The 26539-nt window shown below is 44.1% G+C and overlaps 1 protein-coding gene across 6 annotated transcripts in view; it reads right to left on the reverse strand.

The window, feature by feature from the left end:
• Window positions 1–26539, reverse strand: part of RNF157 (ring finger protein 157) — a 71838-nt gene that overhangs the window by 4972 nt on the left and 40327 nt on the right. For 2 of the 6 annotated variants that reach the window (XM_028716992.2, XM_028716993.2), the window contains exons 4-18: window positions 23430–23576; window positions 21561–21678; window positions 21168–21234; window positions 20575–20618; window positions 19585–19632; window positions 18539–18610; window positions 18049–18208; window positions 17436–17548; window positions 15867–16105; window positions 15531–15639; window positions 14808–14919; window positions 13379–13563; window positions 12296–12361; window positions 10699–10747; window positions 7164–7274 (exon numbers count right to left, since the gene is read on the reverse strand). In XM_028716992.2, coding sequence (XP_028572825.2) covers window positions 7164–7274; window positions 10699–10747; window positions 12296–12361; window positions 13379–13563; window positions 14808–14919; window positions 15531–15639; window positions 15867–16105; window positions 17436–17548; window positions 18049–18208; window positions 18539–18610; window positions 19585–19632; window positions 20575–20618; window positions 21168–21234; window positions 21561–21678; window positions 23430–23576 — 1640 coding nt within the window. Of the gene's footprint in view, window positions 1–499; window positions 541–7163; window positions 7275–10698; window positions 10748–12295; window positions 12362–13378; window positions 13564–14807; window positions 14920–15530; window positions 15640–15866; window positions 16106–17435; window positions 17549–18048; window positions 18209–18538; window positions 18611–19584; window positions 19633–20574; window positions 20619–21167; window positions 21235–21560; window positions 21679–23429; window positions 23577–26539 lie in introns of all 6 variants that reach the window. The other 4 variants (XM_028716994.2, XM_077924235.1, XM_077924234.1 and 1 more) reach the window with 4 other exon arrangements.

Below are 26539 nucleotides of genomic sequence, written 5' to 3' on the forward strand. Positions count from 1 at the left end.
ACTACACCCTTTGTAACATTTGTGGACTTAGTCCCTGAAGATGAAATAGCCTGGGTAACCAGTACATGGCTAGAAACAGAAAAATGCACCCGGGCACAGTTCTATTGGTCATGAATAGATGCACATGGTTTGCCTTACAGTGTAATCTTGTGCATGTCTGCTCAAAAGTCAGTTTCACGGGGTTCAATGGCAATTACTTCTAGGTAAGCATGTGTAAGATTGCAGCCTCAGATTCTGTAGCTTGGCTTTTAAAAGTCATTTACACCAATGAGTTAAGAAAGCCCATTCTGCACTTGTGTTTTGGTTCAAGAAGTGATTAAGTATCACTTGCCCCTGCCAATATTTCATGCGCAAGAGGCAATCCTTCCCTTTTTCAAAAAAAGTGTGTAGGGGGTGGGGACTGTTTGATCAAACAAAGCCTTAGAAAGATTATACTGCAAAATGAAATCTAGGTTTATTCAGACGAAGTGAGCAGCAGAGGACTTTGCAAATCTCATACCTATTCCTCAATGCTTATGGGGCAGGATTCCGGAACTGCAGCTGTTTAGTAGGAAAGACCAGAAGCAAATGGTGAACAAGAGAAAGGACAGACAACACAAATGCAAATACATGCAACGGAGAGAGAGAGAAAGAGAAAGAGAGAGAGCACAAAAAAGGGACAAAACAAAAACTATCTTCTACGTTGTAATCCCTAATGCCAACCTAGGAGATTTGACATAGAAGCCTGTGTGCTAAAAACTCTTAGGAATTGTGTTCAAAGTCAGTGGCAATTTCTAAGCAAGTCTTCGTTACTGTGAGTAGCCTATCACAAAGGGATGGAACCCAACCCAAGGTGTCTACAAGAAGCATGGGACAGAGCATAGGTTTAATCCAAAGGCTGTTTTATTCCACAGAAACATTTCTAAAGCAGATGGGATGGGAAGCAGGGGCCCTTGATTAATGGGTGTTCAAGAGAGGGCTGGGCGCTCTAGAACGGTGCTGCAGCAAGCTAATCCTTGCAGCCCAACTCAATTTGAGCTCTACCCCTGTAAAACAGCTCACATCCATCATAGATATTGTTGGTCGAGACCACAGTTTGGTGGCAAGCTAGGCCATTAAACCTGTAAAGCATGCTAAGAGGAGAGCCAACAATTCCACAGAGATTCCCTGCCTCTTGCATGGCCAATGATGTCACAATATAACATTGTTATACATTCTATAGCACAGAATTGGCAGCAGATTGCGGGGGGGGGGGGGCACAATCCATCAGACATAGCCCCCAAAGGCAGACATGGGACATAGCATTTTGAATGGGCCAAGCTAACTTTTCTCTGGGCTAAATGTTAGGTGGTACGGTTGATGCACAGAAGACCTACTCTTAACTTTCCATGAGACCCCAGCATTATTCATTTAGTAGTAAAATCTATGCCCTATGTTCAAAAGGGATTCCCAAAGCAGCTTACATTAATGTTGGGAAAACAAATTGCAAGACCAAAGTGTTGCCATCCAAGATTTAAGGTCGCTACACTTTGACTTTTGCACGGAATCTAAAAAGAAGCAAGAAGTGTAAGCTATCCTGTGCCCCACATTCTTGGACCGTCATGTTTAAACATAGGGCAGTTTCAATTAGCATTATGTATTAACACAGAAAGAAGCAACAGCTAAGGTCTGTCTGGTCATAACTGGAAAGCACAGTTGTGTAGTGTAGCCTCTAGAATACACCAGATGTGCATATACCCTGTTAACAATGGCTCAGGGGTATCCATGTTAAGAGCTCAACAAACAATTCCCCCTGAGTATTCTGCTTGTAGCTGGGAGACTATCTCAGCAGAGCAAAATGCGTAGCTGGAGACACACAACAAACTATAAACATTTACCTATTACTGGGTGCCAAAGGAACACTATTTGGTCCTGTGATAGTTCAGCACAATCCCTTGAGATGGGCCAACATGATCATTGCCAGCTAGCCATGCTCATCAAGCTGTTTGAGTGAATTACCACTTGCCCAGCTGCCAATTTACTTAAAGGCCCTGTTTGTACCATTTTTTTTTTATTTTTTTTTTGCTACTTGGGAAACACAAAACATGCACAGATTTTTGAATAACAAATAATACATGCATGGACTGGTTTATTGCCTTCCACCTCCCATATACACATGATATTTAGAAGGGAAACATACAACAGTATTTGACACCATTTCTGTATTTTGCTCTCTGGCATGTACACCTGAAAGAAGTGGTCTTTATTCTCTTCTGCATCTCTTATGTTGTTTTTATCAACATCTGAGAATTATTTAGTCCCACAACTGGGCCACTACATCTGGCTATTAACCATATCAGTAGGCATTCCCTTTTGCGTTTGTCCCTGCCTTCTCATTTGTTGGTTCTATCATGCCAATTAAGTGCTGACAGAGCATGTGCACAGATAGCTATGTGTCCACCTCATTATATATATATTCCCCACCCAAAAAGTGTGCAAAAGTACTTAAACAATAGTAAATTTGCTTGTGCAGTTTTTTGGTTTGTGCAAATCTTGAGTGATCTAAAGAATACATATATACATAGATGGCTAAGTTCCTGACACCCCGTTATTGGCATGCTAGAAAAGAAATGAAGACAAATGTAAATTCTCAAGCACACACTTTTCAAATTGTTGCCCAATAAATCTGGTGTAGGTTTTGTGCAAATCTGAAAAAATTAACAAAACTGTCTCCAGAAATGGTTACAAGCAAGGCCAGAAGAGAAATGAAAGCACTAAGGAAGTAGTGTACATAGGAAGGAGAGTAGCAGAAAGTGACAACACAGAAACCAATTGTCCATGACCCCAAATTGAGTGGCTTGGAACCTGATTTTCCCCAACTTCCTGGATTTATCCCCGTATCGAATGAGCCAAAATTTATAAGGGAAAAGCATCAAGACTGGTGTTGTGTGAGGGCAGTGTCATGTGCACTATATGCAAATCAATTGGGAACACAAACAGCTGCAAACCCACATTAAAACCCAGTGCGGACAAGCCCTAAGCCAACTATCGCAGATTCAAAATTAATACTTTGCTTTTCCATCTCCCGTACTTACCTTTGTACCTATTCACTCTTTAAAAAGGGGGAGAGAATCCAGAGACTAAAAATCCTTAAAACAAAGAGACTGAGCTGGGGCGGGATTGCCCTCCTCAGATAAACTGAAGTGGAGTACCTAGAAGTGCTTTTTTGTTTTGTTTTTAGGAGTTCAAACTTTGGGGTGAAGGAAATGGAGTGTGAGGGAAACAAGAGGACAACTTCAGAAATGCACCCCTGCCATTAGATCAGCCAGGCACAGCATTACTCCAGCCATATACCAAAAAGCTCAAGGGCACAGCATCTGCGAATAGGCAACTCAAGAAGTCTCATTCCCCATTCTGCTTTACATATATAGCTTGTGCACCATGGAAGCAGGTACATGCTGCTTCTGGACTGGCTGCAAAGCAAAGCATGGGTTTGCACAATAACACACTGCAGCTAGGGAAAAAAGAGGACTTGGCTTCGTCTGTTGCATAGAGTGAAGGGTGGAGGGTCTGCAAAAGATTCCTGCAAGCAGCAAAGGGTATGCAAGCCAGAGGAGGTGATGACACCTCTGGTGACTGTATAGTAATTTATTCCACAGGTCTCCTGATGCCCAGCTTCCACTCCAACAGTTCAAGAAGCACTGCAGGCAACACTAGGGAATACTTCCTATGTCTATGCAGATAACAGCTGGGATGTGATAAAGATGTGATCTTTCATCTAAAGCAGTTCTTGAATTTAGCCAAGATTCTGGGTTTGGAAGCTTTTCTACAACCAAGTATGCTAGGGAGTAAGTTCCACTACAACACATTTAGAGAAATATCTCATAATGCTCTCCCACTGCTGCAGTTATGTGATGAAATAAGAGACAGGAAGAATAAGAGACACTGCTACATTAAGTTGGTCGGTAGCTAACTCATTAATTACTGCCATAGTAAAAAGGTAAAAGGTAAAGGTACCCCTGCCCATCAGGGCCAGTCGTGACCGACTCTAAGGTTGCACGCTCATCTCGCTCAAGAGGCCGGGAGCCGGCGCTGTCCGAAGACACTTCTGGGTCACGTGGCCAGCATGACTAAGCTGCATCTGGCGAGCCAGCACCAGCGCCGCACACAGAAACGCCGTTTACCTTCCCGCTAGAAAGCGGTCCCTATTTATCTACTTGCACTTAGGGGTGCTTTCGAACTGCTAGGTAGGCAGGAGCTAGGACCGAACGATGGGAGCTCACCCCGCTGCGGGGATTCGAACCGCCGACCTTTCGATCGACAGGTCCTAGGCTCTGTGGTTTAACCCACAGCGCCACCCGCGTCCCCTAACTGCCATAGTATAGGCCTTTAAATATGAGAAAGTTTTGCTTTCCTAAAAGTAAAACAAACAAAAAAAACTGACATCAAATGTTATGGAGATTTATCTGCAATGATGGACTTTTTGGGGGGCGGGAAGAGGGAGGATTTGCTAAAAGTAATATTTTGCATGATAATTCACGTGCTGTCATTAATGCACACTGTTGTTCACTTTAAAAGCACAGAGATGCATTACAAAGCCTTTTTTTACCAATTTGCACCATATTGCACAGTATATTAAGCTACTATTTTTTTCTTTCCTTATTCAAAAACTCATTGACAAGCCTGCTATTTCACAGGGTCTAGGCAGCTTTAAATAGCTCAGCTGTGAAATATGTTGTGCAACATGTCATTCCTCCTCCCCACTTCTTGTTCTTCTGATAGAACTGCAACCACTGTTCTGATACCTGATGCTATATTTGGAACACTTATCCACTACACCAGGTATGCAGTTTTCAAGAAATTCAAGGACATTAATTATATCCATACTGGTGACTTTATTGAGTAAGATGGGTTGCATGTGTCAGCCTCTGTTCTCTGGTTCCTCACTGCCCAATAGCCATTTTAAGACCCCTGGAAAAAAATGTTCCAGTGATTTATTTTACTGCCCTCCAATAGCTTGCTTGACTGAAGCAGGATTTCTAAGTTTAAAAGATCACAATTTGAAGGGTTATGGATACGCACTAAATTGTACTTAGCAAGGCATTTGGTTAAGATTTTGCTCGGGTCTGGGCTTATACACAGAGCCATGATCGCTTGAAGGTACCAACACTGCAAGGACATAATATGGTGCAATATTTTAACCTCGGAACTATAAATGACCTTGCATGTGGCTGTGTTCAAACAATTCCTGCCCCAGAAGAAAGATGGCATTTGCCACTATTGTTAGAGGGTCTCTTATCTGCGGGCACATATGCTTTTGCAGAGCAAAGCTTGGATTAACTGCAGAATTTCCCAAGTGAAATAAATTACACAGAGGGACAGCACAACAGAGGAAGAGAGCTAGCTTGCTAGCAGCTATGTGAGAAAGCTCTCCCTCTCCGAAGCAGTGAATTAGACCAACCAAGAAAGATTCTTTCAGGTATCTCAAGTTTACAGCCTTGAAAGCTTTAGCGAAAGGCAAAATAAGCAAGAGATGGGTTGCTATGGTGTTACAAATGACAACAAATTTACTGACATAGGAGGACGGGTCTGATGCACCTGCATTTTAAAGATTTGGGGCATAAGCCAGAAGAGGTTAGGAACACTTAAATCCTATTAAAATAAACAGAAATTAAAACACACACTAGGTAAGTGTTCCAAGTCCTCTCTGGGTGGGACACATGAATGCAATCCATCCAGGGCAGAGGTGGACAAGACCCTTATATTTCAATGAACGGGCACAGAATTGTGCCCATGGTTTCCAATCATTGGAAATAAAAACCAACAAATCTTTAATTTTCATTAATCCTGGACCAGGCAAGGCCAATTTGCTCAACTATAATGCATGATTCTATTCCCCCCTATTCAGTTTTGTCCAGACCTTTAAACGTCAGCCAGTAAAATTTACAGCCATTTCAGCAACCCGGAGAAATGGAAAGGATGGAAGCATGGGCTAAGAAAAGAAAAACAAGAAATTTGCTGGCGTAGAGTGAACATGAACTTTCACACTGATGAAACCCAGTGGGGCAAAAAGATCAATGAAACAGCAAAGAGACACACAAGGCATACCCGGGGTTAATAACAAAAAGTAAGGTGGGGAATGTGATACCAGGGCTAAGCCAAGGAATTATTAAACATGTCTCTAACATGCTTTTTCGTTATGTTACTAACCAGGCTAGCTATGTGTAAAGAAAATAATTAAATCTGAAGGACTTTTACATATTGGTTAGAAATAGAATGAGATTGGGGGCGATGGCTGGATCTTATTTTAGTGCAGGAAGAAGTCCCCCAATAGAGCATCTTTCCCATGGAGTCACTAAATTAGATATCATGGAACAAGTGTGGCTCCTTCTGTACCCAACAGATCTAACCAATGCTTTGACTTCTATAAGCCTATCTAGGAGCTGACAATTTATCCTGCCACTATGAATCTTGTCAAGAAGAACTCTGCACGCTGAGTCTTGGGCTCAACTTTAAAACTTAACCCTATTTCTTATGCCAGGCGTATGTGAACATATCTAAACTGTACACCTAAAATGGCTTTCACTGCCATGACTGAAGGATCTTGGGCACTGGTCCTCAACAGGTGGATGAGGACACCCAGGTGGGTTACAACCCGACCAAAAGTGGGCTGCACCAGCAGTGCTGACATTTCCTTTCCCCCCTTGGCTTCAAAAAGTTTTAAAGATGAGGAAAAAATGTGGAGGCGGAGAGAGTAGGACACAGAAGGAGAAAGAAGGGGATGGAAATATTCAGTAAGAAATAAAGTGTGGGCACCACGCTACACATGGAATTAAATGTGGCTCCCGTGTCTTATGGGCTAGGAACTCCGACAAAGATGTTTCCACACCCTCAGGGAGTTTTGGTTCCCAGGGGTCAGTGGAGAAAGCCATATTAAAAACTTGCCTTAAGTTAGGAAACCTAAAGATCTCTATATTGTGGTGCAATGCAGGGCTGGTCAGGGGAGGTAAGTGGGCATGGTTTAAAATATCTGGAAGATGCCATAGCTGAGCACCTTTATTTTTGCCTGTTTCAATGTGAAGTATGTACATGCAAGTGTTACGTTCTGGCTGCTGGTGACAGGGTGGGGTGGGGGGGTATGTAAGAGGCTCCCCTCCCACCGCCACACACCCACAAAAGTTCATGTTCAGCAGACTGCCACTCACCAGGTAAGCAGGCCTCAGAGCACAGCTTATTGTCCAGTGCTTTCACGCTTGCGTTGCCAATGTCATTGTTATTGTCACACTCCATACCTAGGTATGCGCCTGTCCTTTGGCCTGTAAGGGAGTTAATGTAGTTAGAGAGGGGATGGGGCTGCGCTTTGACATACGTATTCTTTCTCCTTAAAATATCGGAAGGCACAAACAGTTTGTATCAGGAGTTGGGGAAGAAAACCTCAACGGCAGCCCATGGGGGCATAGAGAGTGAACAAAAAGGCATTCGACTGGGTTGCATCTGCATTAAGCCATCTTGGCAGGTTTCCTCAACCACTTCCATTTCTATCCTGGTTTCCAAGGGAAAAAAATATTGCCAGTGAAAAAGGGTACAGGCACAGGAGGATATTTAACCTTTTCTGCAAAGGCAATACATAAACAGGCAAAGAAAGGAAGATCACCAGCTCATGCTTTTGCGGGTCTCTGGCTGGTGTCTGAAGCCTTGTGGAGGAAGCTATATGAATGCTTCAAAAACCAAAACGTTCCCCCAACTTGTTACCTCTCCAGCAAACGCAACACAACAGGAACCTCAGTTGGTTGCAAAAATTAAGCACTATTAATTTTGTATCGCAAATAAGCACCATTGGACATATCCTTCTCTTCGGGTAGCTCTGGGAATGGTAGTTCTTTGTGACGGGGTGGGGAAATTGATGGCCTCCCGATGTTCCTGGACTCGCATCTCTCATAGTCCCAGACCACTGGCCATGCTGCCTGGGGCTGATGGGAGTTGGAGTTCAACAATGTCACCTGGAGCTCAACGACTTCCCGTTTCCTGTTCTGTTGAGTGGGTGCTAGGGATTTCTAACAGAATTCCTAGCCCCTTCACAAGAACGACAGTTCCCAGGATTCCTTGAATGATGCCTTGCACTGGTATAAAACAGATACAGAAAGGTCTGTAGCACAGATTTGTTTGCTTTGACACAGCTTAATGTTGGAAAGCAAAAACTGTGATTGCCTTAGGCTACCTTTTTCAGGTTTCTCCAGTAATATTCTAAGAGGTGCTCACACATATCATAATTACTGCAGTGAGTTTTCATTTTTAACAGTTGAATGAGAAGGCTAAACTGAGTCAAATGTCTGTTTAAATGGGGGCATCTTCTTTTACCTGAAGCTCTCAGGACATTGAGTGATGCATTACTTTTGAAAATGCCCCAACCTAACCAACAATGACATCTGTTTTAACAATATCTGGCTATACTCCTCTCCCTACCCTACAAAAGCCCTTAGGCTTATTCATTGTTTTTCCTTGCAATATTCCAGATTAAATTTAGACTGTGTGGGTACTATTTTGTTTTTTGTTTTGTTTTTAAAGAGACAGAAATATCTATGTGGTAAAGGAAGAAATTTACAGAACTTCCATATATTAATTCCGGAAAAGTTAATAGAAATTTTGCCATTTGGTTTTTTTAAAAAGCGAAAGACCTTGCAAGAGGAAACCTTTTCAATTGTTTTCTGGACAAGTGGTTTTGGGGGCTGGAGCAGAAGACTATGTTTAAAAAAATCTTTCAGTGACAACTCTCTGAAGCCCTGAAAGAAAAGCATTCCACACAATAATGTGGGTGGTTCTTTCCTTAATCAACCACACAGACTATCCATCCTACTCTGGACTCTCTGCTGGTTGGATGCGCAAGTGTGCAAAAACTCGCAAGTCCTAAGAACACCAGAAGAGCATTCATTCCTGGACGTCTAAATAAGAGTGCTATTTAGAAGGCCTTCTGCTATTTCAAGCTTCAAAATAAAGTAAGTCTTTATGGTGACAGAATCCCTCAAAGCCGCTTTGGTTGACATGCTAAGAAGCAAAACTGATGCACAGCCAAGTACTCCAGCATGGCTGGTTTATGGAGTGGGCTGCTGGGCATGTGTTGAAGTATTGTGCTGCACGACTGCTGTACGAGGCAAGCATGCAACCCCACTGGAATCCCAGAAGCGCAGCTGGCACTAAAGCAGAAGCCCCAGCCATTGGAGGGGGAAAAGGGAATGGCACCTGCTGACCCACGGAAAAGCCACCAGGTTTTGGTAAACACTGCCATTATACTGCTATTTAAGAATGGGTTCTCTGCCTTGTTGGTGCTTACTGAGGGTGTGAGAAGTGTCGCGCACGGAAGAGAAAAAGATCACACGATCTGTCACCCTCCCCCATCACCCAGAACCAGTGGCATGCCACAGAGTTTAACTGAGTTACAATTTGCTCCAGTTATGGGTAAACTTGGCCCAGCTCCTGCTGCAGCTTTTAAGTTAACCCTCAAATGTTAGCAAAAACATTCTGCAAGCATACCAGGAGGCAGAAACCTGAGGCTAATTGGCATGTTCCATTGAAATTGCATATTCACTATGCATATGCTGTGTGGATGTCAACTTCCAGAATCATAACACGCATGTGGGTTTAAGTTTTGATTTAACCTTCCAATTATTAAGCATGCGGCTGCAGTATTTTCGAGCTTGTCTCCTTGCTGCTGACCATGAGCACCTGAAACTTGCCTTTTAAAAATGCTCAGAGTTCACAAGGAAAGTCCACGAGTCAACTAAAAGCTATTTTACTTGGGGAGGGTTGTGTATGGAAACTCTTAAGAATGTTTATTATGAAGTTCTACAAAGCAGGTTGATTTCTAATCAGCCAAACACACCAAGGAAGGAGAGGAAGCCCATTTTACCTGGCTTCTCTTCCCATCACAGTGAGAGCTTGGTCTCTGCATCTTCCAAAAGTACCAAAGAGGTGTGTCGTCATCTGGGGTTATGGGAGTGTCACAGATCCCTTACTTTTGGGGGAGCAGTTTTCCATCAGGGTCCCTATGTCAGTGGCCCATGACCTAGCTTCCGAAACGTGATGATTTGTATTGACCTATGCTTTGCTGCTGCAAAGTTCTGGTGTCTATAGCCCTCTAAGTAGCTAAAGACTGAACCTAATAGCTCATTATCTGCAACAGTGAAGATTTCCCCCCTCAGTTTTGTAATTTTGTACCAGAACATCCACTGCTATGGGCATTGCCAAAGATGCTCCAGCTATCTGAAGATTGCTCTCGGCTTCATCCTTCCCTCCCCGCTCCGTTTTCCAGAGAGGTGTTTGGAATTGCTATTGCTTTAGTAAGGGACCCTGGCATTTTGAAATTGAGGACTTTTCATTTATGTCTCTACCTTGCAACATTTTTATAATTTCACTTGTGAGCGGCATTACTGAAACTTCTGAAAGCTGTTTTACACTACTTTGCAAAAACTAGACCTCATATTTTGGCATCAGAAACACATAAACCCACAATATACAGGGAAAGCCATCAAGTAGCTTTATATTACAACTCCCCCCCCCAACACCTCCAAACTCTTTAGACCATCCATCTGCTACTACAAGATAAACAAGGCTGAGCTTGTCCAGAAGTCCCACCCCCGCTCAGCCTTGCTTTTCCTTATCCGCCACTGTGAACACTGCCAGCTGGATGTGATGGAACATAGCCAAAAAATATGGGGAAAGGAGTAATGGTCTGTTCTCTGTTACCATCTTCTTGTGTGGGGGAGCCAGCCTCTTCCTCCATGACGTCATTCCCCTGCCACAAAAGAAGACAAGGTGCAAATGTTAAAAGTGAAGGACTTGCAATACACAGAGGAAGACACAAAAGCTCAGTTAACAGAGCCTGGTTCCCTCCTTAAAAGGGTGTCCAGAGAAGCATTCTCCTATGTATTTTCTCCACAGAAGAAACCTGAAATTGGCTTGATCAAATGAACTCAGCCAGAGGCTCCCTGTGAAACCTAGTGCGGTGGTGCTTTGACCGATCGGAAAGCCATGGATATGAAGTTTAGTTTGCTTGTTCCTAGAACTGGAGTCCCAGTCATATGGGCGCACTAGGTTTCACAGGGAGCCTCTGGCTGAGCAGCTGCTTTGGCTGGACAGCAAGGAAGAGCAACATAGAGAATATGCTTAGCTAACAGCAATCCAAGAAGACTCAGATTAGCCAGAAGAACCTGGCACCGATCCAGAGTATTTCCTCCCCCCTTTTTCATAACTTTATTTTTTTATTTTGATGAAGTAGTAATAAATAATTAAGAATTAAAATGTGCACCTCATGCCCTAGACCATTCCATTCTAACTATCCAACCTCCAAAAATTTCAACACCTCTTGCAATGGTTTGACCCCTTTCCATTTAAACACTACAAATTCTACAAATACCTTCCACATCTCCTCAAAATTATTTCTCCTGCACATTCCCCGTCTTACCTTAATAGCACATGTTAGTAAAGGTAAAGAGACCCCTGACCATTAGGTCCAGTCGTGACCGACTCTGGGGTTGCAGCGCTCATCTCGCTTTGTTGGCCGAGGGAGCCGGCGTACAGCTTCCGGGTCATGTGGCTAGCATGACTAAGCCGCTTCTGGTGAACCAGAGCAGCACACGGAAACGCCGTTTACCTTCCCGCCGGAGCAGTACCTATTTATCTACTTGCACTTTGACGTGCTTTCGAAGTGCTAGGTTGACAGGAGCTGGGACCGAGCAACGGGAGCTCACCCCATCGTGGGGATTCGAACCGCGACCTTCTGAGTCCTAGGCTCTATGGTTTAACCCACAGTGCCACCATAATAGCACATGTTAATTTATCATTAATAGCTACACCCCACACCTCTTGATACCATTCCTTCATTTTATATTCACCTTGCCCCTTCCACTTCCTAGCTATAATAACTTGTTCAGCTGTCAATAAATTTGTGAGCAAGTCCTTCATATCCTGTGAAACTTCCACCCCATTGTAAATTGATAATAATGCTACCTCTGGACTTTCGGTCAGCTTTAACCCAGTGATTTCTGTTATCTCCTTAAACACCCTTTGCCAAAAAAGTTGTATGTCACTTTGTGCTGAGCTACAAACTTCATCACTGAGCAGCTCTCAGCTTCCCTTTTATCAACTACACAATTTACAGCATTTTCCATCTAGAGTATTTCACTTTACTCATTGGCTCCCATCTGCCTTTCTCTCCCTAATTGATGCCTAGGCTTTCAGGTTGCCAAAGCAAAACGTTTTCACAAGAAAGCTTCAGCCACTGGCTTTTACATCCAATCATCCCTCCCCTTCCTTAAATAGGCTTTCAAATGTGGAACTTTACCTCTGCATCTCGTTCCTCTGCTGACATACTGACAAAATTTTCATCTGGAGATTCAACGGGGGTTGACTAAGGGAAGAGAAGGGGAAAAGGGCAGGGCTTGGACTTACTGGTGCATTTCCTGTAGAGCCAAGTTACCATCACTGGCAAATTGCATCGGTGGTATCAACCCCAACACACGTTCTGAATTTTTTAATGTCTCGCTGGCTTCCCACCTCTTCTCGAATGAATTTTTGCAACAAGGTACACCTGGCCAGTGCTTTTTTTCCCCTTTAAAAATATGTTTAGGGGTACTCTCATTTTGACTCAATAAAATCACCATTTTATAGTACAAATCGGGAAAAATAAATACAGTAAATGGACAAAAGTACGAAGATTCACAACATGTTTAGGGGTCTGCGTCCCCCCAGAAAAAGAGCACTGCACCTGGCCACCACATTTGTCCATTTCTGCCACACCCAGGCAATGGCTGCTTAGCCACAACCTACAATGCTGTGTGTTTGCTGCCATCTTGGATGTTAGGTGTGCCATATAATCACTGGGTTCCACCCAATAGCTGAAATGGCTTGAATAACTTTTTTTTAAAAAAACTAGGTGGTATTCAACAAAGTTTTACCCAGAGTAGAACTTTTATTTTATTCTGTGAACTGCCCTGAAACCCCCTGGGTATAGGGCAGTATATAAATTCAAGAAGAAGAAGAAATAATAATTAATAAACATGACTTAACCATGTCCATTAATTTCAATGGGTCTACTCTGATTAAAACAGTTGAATATCTCTCTCAGTTTGACAATTTAAAAAGGTCTTGCATTATACGAAGTGCTTTGCCTGTCCCAATGGTGAACACATCCCTTAGAGTAGGGATGGGGAACATGTAACTCTCCAGTTATTGTTGGACCACGACCCCCATCATCTGGCTACTTTCCCTCCTGGCTGGGAGTGATGAGCGTTGAAGTTCCACCACATCCGGAAGGCCACAGGTTTCCCACCCCTGCCTTAATAAGGGTGGCTGTCATCACCAAAATGAACTAGCCCGCATCGCAGTTTCTGCTGATTGGTCATCTGAATAGGCTTGCCATACTTACATCTCCTTCTGAAGGTACCCCACTGGCAACAGCAGGTGATGGGATCATGTCCCCCTCTTCCTCAGTGCCAGGAGCTACGTAGGAGCCTGACATGGAAGACATGGTGTCAGTGCTGATCTCAGAGTGCTGGCTTTGAGAGGAAGCCATGGACATGACCGACTGGGCCAGGCTGCTGCTAACAGGATCTAAGGAAAGAGAGGAGGGCGCAGGCAAGACATTGCCAGGGAGGCTGGTTATAAAGGGACACACAATAAACTAGCTGAGATACAAGTTTAGCATTTTTTTTAAAAAAACAAGCTTTTTAACAGCTTCCAAGATCCAACCAGAGCCTCAGTCCTGTGCAAGGGAAAGGTCCACTCTGCTGTGCTCTTAACTCAATCGGTACATCACACGCTTTCCTTACTGCATCCGGCTCCTGATCACGTGTCTTTCATGAGCTGTCTCTTCTAGCTCAAATCCTACGACAATGACTAATATACACACAATAATTACCAAAATGATTATACATTCTTTATCAATCTTCTGAGAAAAATGCAGAACCTTATGCAAAGCCACAGAGACTTGTGAACTACCCAACGTTATACAGTGGTGCCCCGCAAGACGAATGCCTCGCAAGACGAAAAACCCGCTAGACGAAAGGGTTTTCCATTTTTGAGTAGCTTTGCAAGACAAATTTCCTTATGGGCTTGCTTCGCAAGATGAAAACGTCTTGCGAGTCTTGCAATTTTTTTTTGCTCCCCCCCCCCCTTTCTAAGCCGCTAATAGCCTTTTAGCCGCTAAGCCTTTAATAGCTGCTAAGCCGCTAAACCGCTAATAGCGCTAATCCGCTAAGCCACTAATAGCAAGACGAAAAAACCGCTAGACGAAGAGACTCGCGGAACGGATTAATTTCGTCTTGCGAGGCACCACTGCAATGTTTGATTTCCGTTATAATGTATCTGTGGCTTTGAATAAGGTTTTGTATTTTTCTCAGAAGATTGATAAAGAATGTATAATCATTTTGGTAATTATTGTGTGTATATTAGTCGCCAACGTGTTGCATGAGTCGTATTACTTCTATCAACAGAACAGGTTGCATTTTTCTAGCAAATCCTACGATAAAGCTACTCACTGATCTGCCTGCTTTCCAACTGTATAGCAGCAGCATGGGTTAATCAACCCATTAGTTAATCAACACGATATCCATAAAAGCAAGGAGGCCAAAAGGTGGAACATCTGCAAAACCTTTTTTTTTATTTTAAAGCCAAGACTGTGCATCTTATGGTCTATTCCTGTGCACTGGTGTTCAGCCTATGTCCTCTGCCAAGGCGTACAAAAAGGTGGTATAGGGGAAGAAGTGTGGGATTGAGGAAAACCACTAATATGCTTTCTGAGGGGTCTTTTGAAGATGTGCCCCCAGAATCAAAGCAAGTCAGCTTTTCTTCTATACCTTCTGGAGAAGAGATGGTAGAAGAGAGAGGTGTCCCTGTACATGAAGACTGGTCTATTGCTCCTGAGGAGGATAAGGTAAGGTTTTCACTTTCTGGCGTCACACCACATTCCTGAAAAAAATGCATCAGATGTTAAGAGGGAAACATAATTTCCAGTGATGGAACTACTGCCATAAATTGTGTGCTTAGCCTTGCCATTACAGATAGGCAAACTCCCCCAAACCTGCTTCAGATTAATGGACATAAGAGTTGAGGTCTTCTGAAAACAAATGAGAAAGCTCTCAGATCATTTTACCAAGGCAATCAAAGTTCCAAAAAAATTAGTCCCTTAAAACAGGAAGTGATCTAGTTCCTTGGCAGTGCTCCAACAATCTCTGGTCAAGAAAGGCTTTGCTCAATCTCTCCTGGCCTGGCAAAGCATTTAGCAACAAGGGAAGCCAGTGATTCTTCCCTGGCTTTGGATTTCAATCTGAGCCAGAGACGAATTCCTGAGTTAGCAAAGCTCACTTCCTCTTTGAGGTGGGCTTTTCCAAGCCTCTGAAATTCTTTCCTAAACCAGGTTCAGGAGAGCTCTGCCAGCACGCTTCCTTAGCATGAGCAACAAAGACATCGGGTTTAACTCCTGGGATCTCTTGCAGGAAAGCTCTTTAACCCTCCTGTTACCAGGAAGTAGAGTTGGTTTTTTTTAATATAAATCAAAGACCTTTCAAACAAACAATCACCTCTTCATGAGGACGAGGAGACTTCCTCCTGGAAATCCTGATTTCAGATTCACTGCCGGTCTTCTCATCCTCTTCTTCATGTAGTACTGAGGAATTCTGGGATATTGACCTGGTGGAAAACAAACCACTTCTTTCTACTAGAAACCAAAGGGAAGGGGGAGCTCTAAAGAGCTACAAGCTGACAACAGAAGACACATCCACAAGCAGCTAGATACACCTGGAAGGCAGCAGCTATATATATCAAGAGACAGCAGACAGGTACCAGCGATTGTAGCTTAGCCATTGCAGTTTGGGCAACAGCCACTGCAGTGCAGGAGACATCAGCAAGCTACTTACTTGGACAGGCTCTTCTTCAGCTTGAGTCCTTGGCTGCCGCAATCCGACAAGCGGTCAAGGGGAGACAGGGTCCGGACGGGAGGCAGGTGGCCATCACTGCCATATGAGGGCAGCATGCCCGACACGTGGCTGTCCCCAAGTACGTGGAGCGGAAGAGCTGCTGGGGATGGAGTGAGAGGCCCATTAAGGGCTTCCAGAAGAGAGACCACCTCATAGCCCGGAGGGATGTTCTCTGAAGACTAGAGGAACCGGGGAGATGGGTGTGAGAAGAACACTCTCCCTCTGTATCAAACATAGCTTTTTACAAGAGAGCTCAGCACAGAGGAGTAAGATCCACCCCCCTTCAAAGGAATCTGACTCATATGTAAAAGGAGCAAGAGAGAGAGACAGACAGGCTGAGATCACCGATAGGAGACTTGCTTATTTCACATAAAGTTGCTGATATTTTCATGCTTTATTCTGGACCAGATCACTTGGATTTCTTAGCCTGAAATCTTTTAGTTAGAAGAAGTTGTGACTGTGTGACTATAAAATGGGAAGAGGAACACCCTTGGGTGCTGGAGCCGTGCAGGGCACAGAAGTCAGAGAGAGAGAGAGAGAGAGAGAGAGAGAGAGAGAGAGAGAGAGAGGAAAGGAGGGGGGAACTAACACACAGGAATCATCCAACACACAACCTGCTACTATTCTAACAAACTTCCATAGTCAAGAGGATATGGTGCACACTTTTCTGTTCTGAGCTTGACATTTCAAGCCTGGTTCCCTGACGTTGCAGATGTGGTGGTAAATTAGTTCTGGGCTCAGATCTCTTCAGACTGCCCACCGTGTGGAAAAAGTCACATTGTTAAAATTATTTATCCATTGGGTGGTGGTGGAAGTCCACATGCACTCAAAACGAAAGTATTGAGGGGAGAAGACTAGAATTTTGCTCTTCTCCCCAGTATCTAGTTTTCTAAATGCAAAGCTGTTTAAAAAAGAAACCAGCGAAAAAGGAGGAGAAATTGATATTACCTTCCACTTGCAGTCTGAAGCACTATTGTCTAGAAACATGCATCTACTCTGCATGTGGACCTAGAATGAATCCCACTCTCCCTTAGATAGATACCAGATCCGCACTAAATTCTGGACATGCAGACTGGCAGGAGGTGAACAACTCACTCTATGTGGGTGCTGCTGGGGCAGAGTAAATTGCTGTAAGGCACAAGGGCCTCATTTGCCAAGTAAACTTCCAGATCCCTAGCTCTTCTGTCTTCAACCCATGGCTTCTGGCTCAAGGCTGATTCACTTGATTTTTCATGGAATTTCCTGCCACGCTACCTGAATCATTGTGAGGAAGGCTGGTTGCCCTTGTCATCAGCGGCAACTTTTCTTTGGACCCCCAAAGCCACTGGCTGTGCAGCAGTCCCGTAACAGGCTCTGTGGATACGATACTACAGGGAAGGTTTTTAAAGAAGCCTTCTCTGTGCCCGACTCCTCTTCAGCAAACTACGGTATTTCACAGCCCGCAAGACATGCTCAGCAAAGACAGCAGGGCAGTGTCAACACTGGGACCACCAGCACACCTATACTAACCGAGTGCTCCTCTGAGTCAGATGTCTGGGAGGCGATGATAGGGTTGAAGTTGGTTGGGGAAAGCGGTCCCAGCTTTTTTCTCATGGCTCGGATCTGTAGCAAAGCCCGAAATGCTGCAGGGCAAGAGATGAAGGGTAGGAGGAATAAAAACAGCTTCCAACAACAAGTATTAAGGATGCTCACTGTCAGACAGGAACTCCTCATGCACACAATTTTGTGTGGCTTCCACAAAACACCAAAACGCAATCCCATAAATTTAATCCAGATTTACCCTTACTGGGTGAATTCTGATTTGGAAACCCCTGTTGCCAGCAGCCCATACGAGATATTTGAATGACTCTTTGCAATAATAAGCCCCTGCTTAGAAGCTCCCTCAGAAGACAGGTGCAATATAACAACATACGCTATAATTTGCACATGGTGACAAAAAAATAAAAATAATTAAAAATAAGATACTGCATGCAAAATCCGACAGGATTTTTGTCAACAATGAAAAATGAATGTTAACTTTCCAAAGTCAGAGGATCAAATAGGATAAGCCACTGATTTTTCCAGGATATGGCTACCTCTAATTTGGACAAACATCAAGGTGTAAAGAAGCTCGCGGACTTACGCAGCCTGCAGATGGGGCAGTTGTTGGCTTGGTAACGCAAGGTGTCGGCGCAGGTATTGCAGAGGCAAAGGTGGCGGCAAGGTAAGATCAAGGTGTCCCGGACATCAGAGAGGCAGACCACACATTCTGCACTATTGTCGCTCACCTCATCTTCTGCCACCTGGAAAGGAAAGCAAAGCAAAGCAAAATTACAAAACAGGTAGGTGAAATATGATGTTCAAATATTTCCTTAATGAATTTGAATAAATGGGAATGCTGTTTTGCTGTGCTTACACAGATGTATTGGGGGGGGGGGGAGAGAGAAGAGAACTGTAAAAATTGAGCAGTAACTAAATGTTAAGAGGTCCTCCCCTTTTAAATTTTAAAATTTCTGCCACAGCAGCTTTCCAAGGCGAATTCTCTCGTACGAAAACAAATCCTTCTTGAGTCTGTTTCATGTGTATTTTTACATCATGTGAACTTGCCCTGCATCCTCTGCTTCAGTACTCACCTTGGAATCCTGTGTATTATATTTGTTTTCTATCCCATAGATCTCTTGAAGGAGGTAGCTCACTCCGTCCACCTACATGGGCAGGGAGAGAGAATCAACACATAAGTAATTGGAGGTAAGTAGAGTAAAAAAAAAAGGGCTCCTTTGGGAGGAGGGGGAGGACTACAGACAGCTTCTGCGAGAAACAAGAACTTCTCTAATCCAAAGATACCAGTCTGCTTCGGCCCACCTAAACACACACACAGTAGCCCATATTGTGGGGAAGTAAACTCCATGCTTCTCTGCAATACTTAAATGCTATGGGTGACTATGGCATGTTGAATTTTTCAACTTTCAAATTCCCAAAAGGAGGGGTGCTAAAAAGTTGTAACATGACTTGGGAAATCAAAAGATATTTTGGTTAAATTCATATAATTTAGTTTTGTTTGGTAAGTAAAATATGTGTAAAATTGCATAGAAGTTTTTTTTAAAAAAAAGATTGCCAAATACTTGTGGTTTTTATATATATATATATAGTTTAGCATTGCTTGACATTTTTGGAAGGTAAAATTAGAATTCTTCATTCCCCCCCTGAAAGCTGATTGTGTGCTTCTTCATCAGACGTAGGCTTCCAAACACGTATTTTTATGACCCCCCAAGGAAGAAACTTGCAAAAATTAAGTTTCATCCCTAAAATGACATCAAACTGTTCTCTAATTTTCCCTAATCCATGGCTTCCCAATGCTTTTTATCTAAATGCTCTCTGCAATAGAATAGGCACGGACGGTTGAGATTAGACTAGGATGGAGATCCCAAACAAATCTGACCCCAACTCATATGCCCCCCCCCCCCAATTGGGCAATATCCAACTTAGAGGTAGCCCACTGAAATGGATGGACTTAAAATGGATCTAATCTGAGTCTGACTAATGTTGGCTATCACCCAAATATACTTGTGTCTCGGGGTCTTCAGTGATTCTAGGCAGCTTTTCCAGAAAAGTGGTAACCAGGGACACACCTGAACTAAAGCAGCAGGCAGACACCACCAAACACCAACCACACACTCACCACTTGCTTCTGTTTGAGGGGCTTCACACAAAAGCTGCCGTCGGCATGCTGGGAGAAAAACACAAACGATCAGATAGGGCTTTAGTCTGTCAAAAGAGGCTTCACAGAATACATTTGCGATGAAACAGAATTCGCCTACTGAAGAGCATCCGCTTTAAAAAAGAACGTGTCCGCCTTGTAGCAGAATGCAAAAGGAATGCATCCTATTCATGTTGTGCCTTGTGCTCCAGGAATCTTCTAAGAATCACTCCCCTTTCAACTCTCCTAGCACTCTTCTTTACTATTCAAACGCTCACAAAAGATTGCTACAGTTCAAAAGCAGCCTCTAATCCTTTATATTTATATTTTTTACATCCTTTACATTCACTCAGCCTGAGTACAAGGGGTGAGTGTGTATTAAATTTAATTAACTGAAGGAATTGGGGGCGGGGGCTTGATTTGTTTTGGTATAAGCGAGTTTGGGTTGGTTCCACAGGCATGTCTTCTGATTATATCCCTGCTGAGCATTAATGCCCCGCTTCTTTGGTGTTTGGGCGTACGGCGAATAGACAGTGCTACCAATATCACTGTGTAGCAGAGAGTCAAACAAGCAGCGCGCAAAGCCTGCAACCTCAGGTGCTCAGTAGGATCACCATCCTCAGATCCCCTCCGATTCCATGAAATCCTGTTATATAGAAGAGGGCCCAGAACTTCTCTTCTTCTACCAACATTGTTCAGAGATCCTGGCTGCTTCTTGGAAGCTTGGGCAGCTCTCCAAGCCATTCCTCATGATCCAAAGTCATGTAACTTGGAGAATGTGGTGGGAAGCAGAGGCTGGAGAAGTCTACAGAGCTTGCCCCTTGCCAATTTACCCAAGCGGCTCAGCAGTCTTCCTAACCCTTTGACCACGGACTTGCTTTCAGAGCAAACTCTTTACCCACATTTGGGAGGCCAGATTTCTGGGCATAAAAGCTAGCTTGGACAAGAGGTCAAGAGAAAGACCACACTCACCTTCTCAAACGTTGCCAGGAGTACATGGCAGTGGCCCATATGCTCTGCAAGGCAACAGGCAAGAATGAGAGTGATTGACACACACATGCGGAAGCCTGTATATAGATGATAGAGGTCAGGGATGGCCTTCCATAATTGATTAATTAATTAATTGTATCCTGCCCATCTGGCTGGGTTTCTCACAGAGTTACAGACACACTTGCACTTCAGCTCTCATCACCTCCAGCCAGACAGGCCAATGGCCAGGGATGATGCCAGCTGCAGTTTGCCAATACGTGGAGGGTGATAGGTTTGTCACCCCTGGTACAGGTTTTCTGCAATTGCAGGTGTCCACTGACGAACACAATTCAAGTTGGTAAAAACTACAAACAGATCAATTAAATGTGTACAAATAGCTCATTATAGGCAGTTTTCAGAGTGTATTTGTTTGCTAATGTCACTCAGCAGGGCGTCTGATGGATAGCTGGGATGTGGTTATCTAAATAGAAACTGGGTTGCAAAAAGTACAGCTACAGCTTGCCAGGCAAAAATCATTTGAGCATCCATGTTAACTCAGTGCCAAAATGAATCCAAACCTTCAGAGCATTGCTTACCGTCTCCCTCATCTACCACTGCAAGAACCACCATGGGGTAGACTTCACGGTCCAGATCAAAGGCCAGCTGCAAAGAACAAGAAGGAAGAAAGGAATATATACAGGGGTGAGCGAAGTGAGCAGGGGCATCGGCCCCTAGTAACACCTAGAGTTGCTAAGTGCTTCTGTATCAATACTGCATTTTTAAAAGAGATGAATGGACTATACTACAGTATAGTCTGCTTGCATCTTTTCTGTTTGTAAATTCCCATAGGGCAGTATCCTGCCGCATTAGTATTATCAGGATGGGTCCTTACAACTTGCTAAGGACTCCTTAATTATTATGCCTCCCCTCCAGTGCTGAAAATATCCCTTAAACTCCCTTCCCACATTTGCAAACCCACTTTGCCTTACCTCCTCTTCAGTCCATTCTGAGGGATCGACAGTGTGGGAGGGGAGGCAGAACTGCTGGCACACCCCTCGCTTGTAGTGGACAGTCTCTGATTGCAAACTATTGTCTTTGGGGATGTAACTACCATGGAAAGGGAAGACAACAAAGAGTGAACAGCCACAGAACATCTGCTAATTATTCTTGAATCCCAACATGTAGCATCCCCCAAATGCACTCCAAGACAAAGATCTTCCTCCATGCAGCAAACCAGCTTTATCTCTAACAGGCTCTTACTAGTTCAAAGGGATTTCAGGTCTGCATTATATTAATACCCCCCGGCAGCCACTTCCTTATTATCCAGAATATCAAGCCTCCAATCAAGATTCTCTAATGGTATCCTCAAGGCCGATTTCCAGAACAACCCCAGCATGTGGAAGCCCACGCTGACATTGATCCATGGTGAGTCACTCATCTACATCCTGATAGCATCTACATAATTCAACTCAGATTGGCTTCGGTATGCCACTGCAACATTGCCTTTTCTGCAAATGCGCAGAGATGCTATCAGATGCCATATTACTTTTGATTCTGTGCATGCTGTCAAATGCTGTTCTAGGATGAATTCTCCCTTGCTACAGGCTGACACTGATTCCAAGACTCCACAGCTCAAATTGCTACACAGACCCTTGCAGGTAATCTTTCTGCCCATCCATTAACTTGTGTCTAGTTGATTTCTTCCCCCTGCACATATAGCAAGCTCAACACAAGGCCCTTACAACCACCCACTTGGCTTTTTGTTGCTGTTTAGGTGCTTTTAATCTATTCTGCTTCTGGGCCCAATGTGTGTGGCCTTTTCTCTGGTCACCTGCCCTTGCTCTTCCAGAATGATTTACACATGTTGGCTCCCTGCCTGAACCTACAGTGATTTGCAGCCTCGTCCCTTGAGGACTCTGCCAACTTAGCTTTACGGTAGCATACAAGAGAACTGCAAACTACATGCATTTTATACTAGTGTTTGCTCTATCCCAGAATGGATGTTTCAATAAACTTAGCAATGTCAGGATGTTTGTGTTATCATTCGCACTGCTTTGCGAATGGTCACTGCCCTTATTTTACATGTTTATGCTGTAAAGCAATTCCAGTTTCCTTATTTTCTTGTATTTTGTTTCCCTATGGCCTCACTGGTAACATTTTCTCTCCCTTTCCACCCATATATGTACAAATCATCAACTAAGGATCCAATGAAGTAAGACCCTGGCCCACAAAAGAGTACACCATAATTAACTGTGTTAGTCTTAAGGTGCCACTCAAAATACCCAGAGTTCTATTAATTCCAAAGCAGGTGTTTTTTTAAACTGCTCTGCATTCTAGCCATTGGCAAATTAATTCATTTTGCACTATGTGCAGCTGTTTCCCAGGAGTTCATGCTTCTGAATACCAGTTGCTAGAAACCAAAGGAAGGGAAGAGTACTTTTGTGCTTGCGTCCTGCTTGAGAGTTTTCCACAGGCATCTGGTCGGCCACTGTGAGCACAGGATGCTGGACTAGATAGGACACTGGCCTGATCCAGCAGGCTATTCTTATGTTTAAACATACATCTAACACCAAGGTGGGGCTGGGAGAAATGGTGCAGGCTTCCCAACTGTACGGAAAGCCCATGTGCTTTCCTATGCACACGTGAATAGGCTCTCCTTTCAAATGTTGCGCTGAACATATGGATGCTATTGGCAGAGCCTGGAGGTGCAGTCCACCTCCTCCCTCCATTCACTGGTGGTGCAAAAAAATTCGGACACCCTGTCTGAGTGTGCAAGAAAAATTTAAGAAATACTATTATTAAGCCGTCTGATTCTGTGGGAAGCAAACACTCCCCAACCCAGCTTTCGGTATATTTACCTCACTACTCCATTTTGGAATTCTTCAGTAGCCTGGTAATAAATTGTTATAGCCACCCGGGCATCAGTGTCGAATGTGAATTCCACATTGTAATGGACTTTGGCTTTGCTGACTTCTTCCCCTGGAGTCTTCACTTCCTCCGCACACCTGGTAGATAAAGACGCAGGCAAAGAAATTAGTCTAGCTCTAGACCAGGCATAGGCAAACTCAGCCCTCCCGGTGTTTTGGGACTACAACTCCCATCATCCCTGACCACTGGTCTTGTTAGCTAGGGATGATGGGAGTTGTAGTCCCAAAACACCTGGAGGGCCGAGTTTGCCTATTCCTGCTCTAGACCTTGCAACAAACAGAAAGGATGCAACTCAAAATGCCCAAGAAGTGATTTGACCTCTCTTCTGCTAAAACAGGTGTAGCCCTCCAGATGTTGTTGGAATACAATACCCGTCAGCCCCAGCAGGCATGGCCAGCGTTCAAGGACGGTGAGTCCAACAACAAGTGCATGGTGCTACATTGGCTACCACTATGCTAAAGTAAACATTAAGAAAGTAATGCAAGCACACCTGCAGCAGAACTTTAAAAACATTTAACCCCTGGAGGCAACTGTATGCATGCAGCCCATCTAGCATTGACACAAACTCCAGGTCCTCAGTTAGTTAACCCTGAAGCATCCCATTTGCTAAGCCTGGCCAGACGTCTGCACCCGCCTGCCACAGTGAGACAACAAAATGTGATGCCATCCCCTTCTTCCTTCCAGACACCCATTTCATCCCTGCTACATCAACTGTGTCGAAACAAACCTCTACCCAAAGCTGATACTTCTGACCACACCCCTCTGGGGCAAGGGGCTGAGCTGGACCCTGAAGGTAACCATTTTGGAAATGAAATCCTGTGTTTCTGTGGGGCTTTGGTGCCCCATGCTATGTTTGCAGAGTCAGTAAGTGTGGCAAGAGAAACCCAGTGTTCTTGTTGTTTTGTTATTATTACTATTTTGTTTAAAATGGATTACTATGATGTGGGTCAATATTATCGGAAATGAAGTTGCCGGGTGTGTGAAGTTGATTGTAGCAAGCAGTGCAATGAGTTAAAAAGGTGGGTGGGAGTCAGATAAAGATCTGAGAGTTTCAGCTGTGGGTAGAAGTACAGCATCTTCAAGATGCCAGGACTACCATATTGAGAAACGACAGAGGGATCATGCCCGTGCCAAACATTTAAAGCACTCTTATACCACTTTAACAGTTATGGCTTCCTACATACACACCTCAAAGACACATGGGAACTGTAGTTTGTTAAGGATGCTGACCTGACAATTCCCCTCCCCCCAAACCACAGTTCCCAGGATTCTCTATGACCGTTAAAGTGGTATCACAAGTGCTTTAAATATATAGTACGGATGTGGCTCTTGAGTATTAGTCTCTCAGAAATCAGGCCTAACCAGGCCTACATGGTTACCAGATCTACCAGAAATGGCAGACCAATTCTGTGGTGCTAAATTATGCATCCTTGTTTGTTTATGTATTTGGGGTATTTACATCACACCCACCCACTGTTGGGGAGGGAGCCCCCTCTGGACACCCATGCACACAGCCACTGGCAGCAGTGGGGGAGGAAGGGCTACCAAAAGGCTTCTCCCCCCCCCCCCTTTCTTTCCTCTGCCTTTTCTGCATGCCTGACCTCCCAGGCCTTGGCAACATCCCTCTGAAAATAGCTGAAAACACAAATGCAAATTGAATCCAGAATGCAAGTAAGGAAGGGGCAATCTCAGTAACCAAATTCACGGCATGTTAAACTGGTAGAGAACATCCCTTCACCCAGGCCTGTTTCATTACTGCCGCTATACTGCCCAGAGTCTTTGCTAGGTCAGTCCCTCTCCACACACACACACACACACACACACACACACACACACACACACAGCAACCCCTCAGGTCCTGAGCTCTAAACTGCTGGATTTTATTTGGCTCTGATTTTAGCCCAGCAACAGGAGTGAATTCAACTCCGTCTAATCCTGTTGTCACCTGCAGTGACCCTGAAAGCCAAGTGGAGAAGATAGAGATATAAAGGCGCAAACAGCCTGTCTCGTTGTCTTACAGGGCATCTGTGTAACTCCTCCTCCAAAACAGCCAGATAATCTCTCCGGTAATCTTGAGGAGCTACAAACGGATCTCCCCTGCAGCTGATGGGATTGCTTTCCAGCAGACCATTATCAAAACGGAGCAAACAGACTTACCTAAATTCAAGCGTTGCTTTTTGAAGTCAAGTTCAAAAGGGGGGGGGGGGTTTAAAGGAGCAAAACAACGCATGACACTCTCATCTGTGGGTGGCATGTGTGTTCTGAGCAGCTGAGTTTGCCCAAGTATGCGGGAGGCTGGGGGAAGGATGATCCTTTCATGTTTAATGAGCAGCAAAGACCTGAGCATTTAAAAGCACTAACCGAAACTGGGAAAAGGACCACGCCTCTGTTTCTTCTGTTGAAGGGAAACCGGCTCATTTACACACATATGCAGCATTCATAACTGGCACACCATGCATGCATTCTGCTACTTAAATGCAGAGATTTTGTGCCCGGGAAATTAAGAAAAACCAGCTCTCAGGCACCTAACAGAGGGCACCCTTTGTCGGAATGAATAACTGCAAAGGCACACAGCACTCACTGTGTATAACACCCCATCTATCCTATTAGACAAGTGCTCATGGTCCAGGAATATATTTGAAAACACTGCAGAGATATTTTTCATTTAGGAAGGCCAAGGTATATTTGGCACCTTAAAAAAATCATTTATGCTTGAAGATGCTTTTACAGAGTTATCTGATGAAGTGGGGAAGGGAAGGGGCATTGCTCATAGGCAGAACATACATGCCCTCCATGCAGAAGATCCCAGATTAATTTCATCACATATCCACTCAAAAGGATTTCTGCTAGCAAGGCTGAAAAAGACCCAATCCTTGCAGAATCTTTGGGCTCACCAAGGTTGACAGCAGCTGCCTAGTTTACACATCACGTTAAACCGTAGTTTAAAACAACGGGCAGCGTGTTAATGCACACTGCTCAAAAGTTCCCAGGTTGCTCCTTCCCCACTTCTGCCTGGGACACGACAGGAGGGAAAGCAACC

Source organism: Podarcis muralis, chromosome 2 (genome assembly GCF_964188315.1).
Source record: "Podarcis muralis chromosome 2, rPodMur119.hap1.1, whole genome shotgun sequence".
NCBI lineage: Eukaryota > Metazoa > Chordata > Lepidosauria > Squamata > Lacertidae > Podarcis > Podarcis muralis.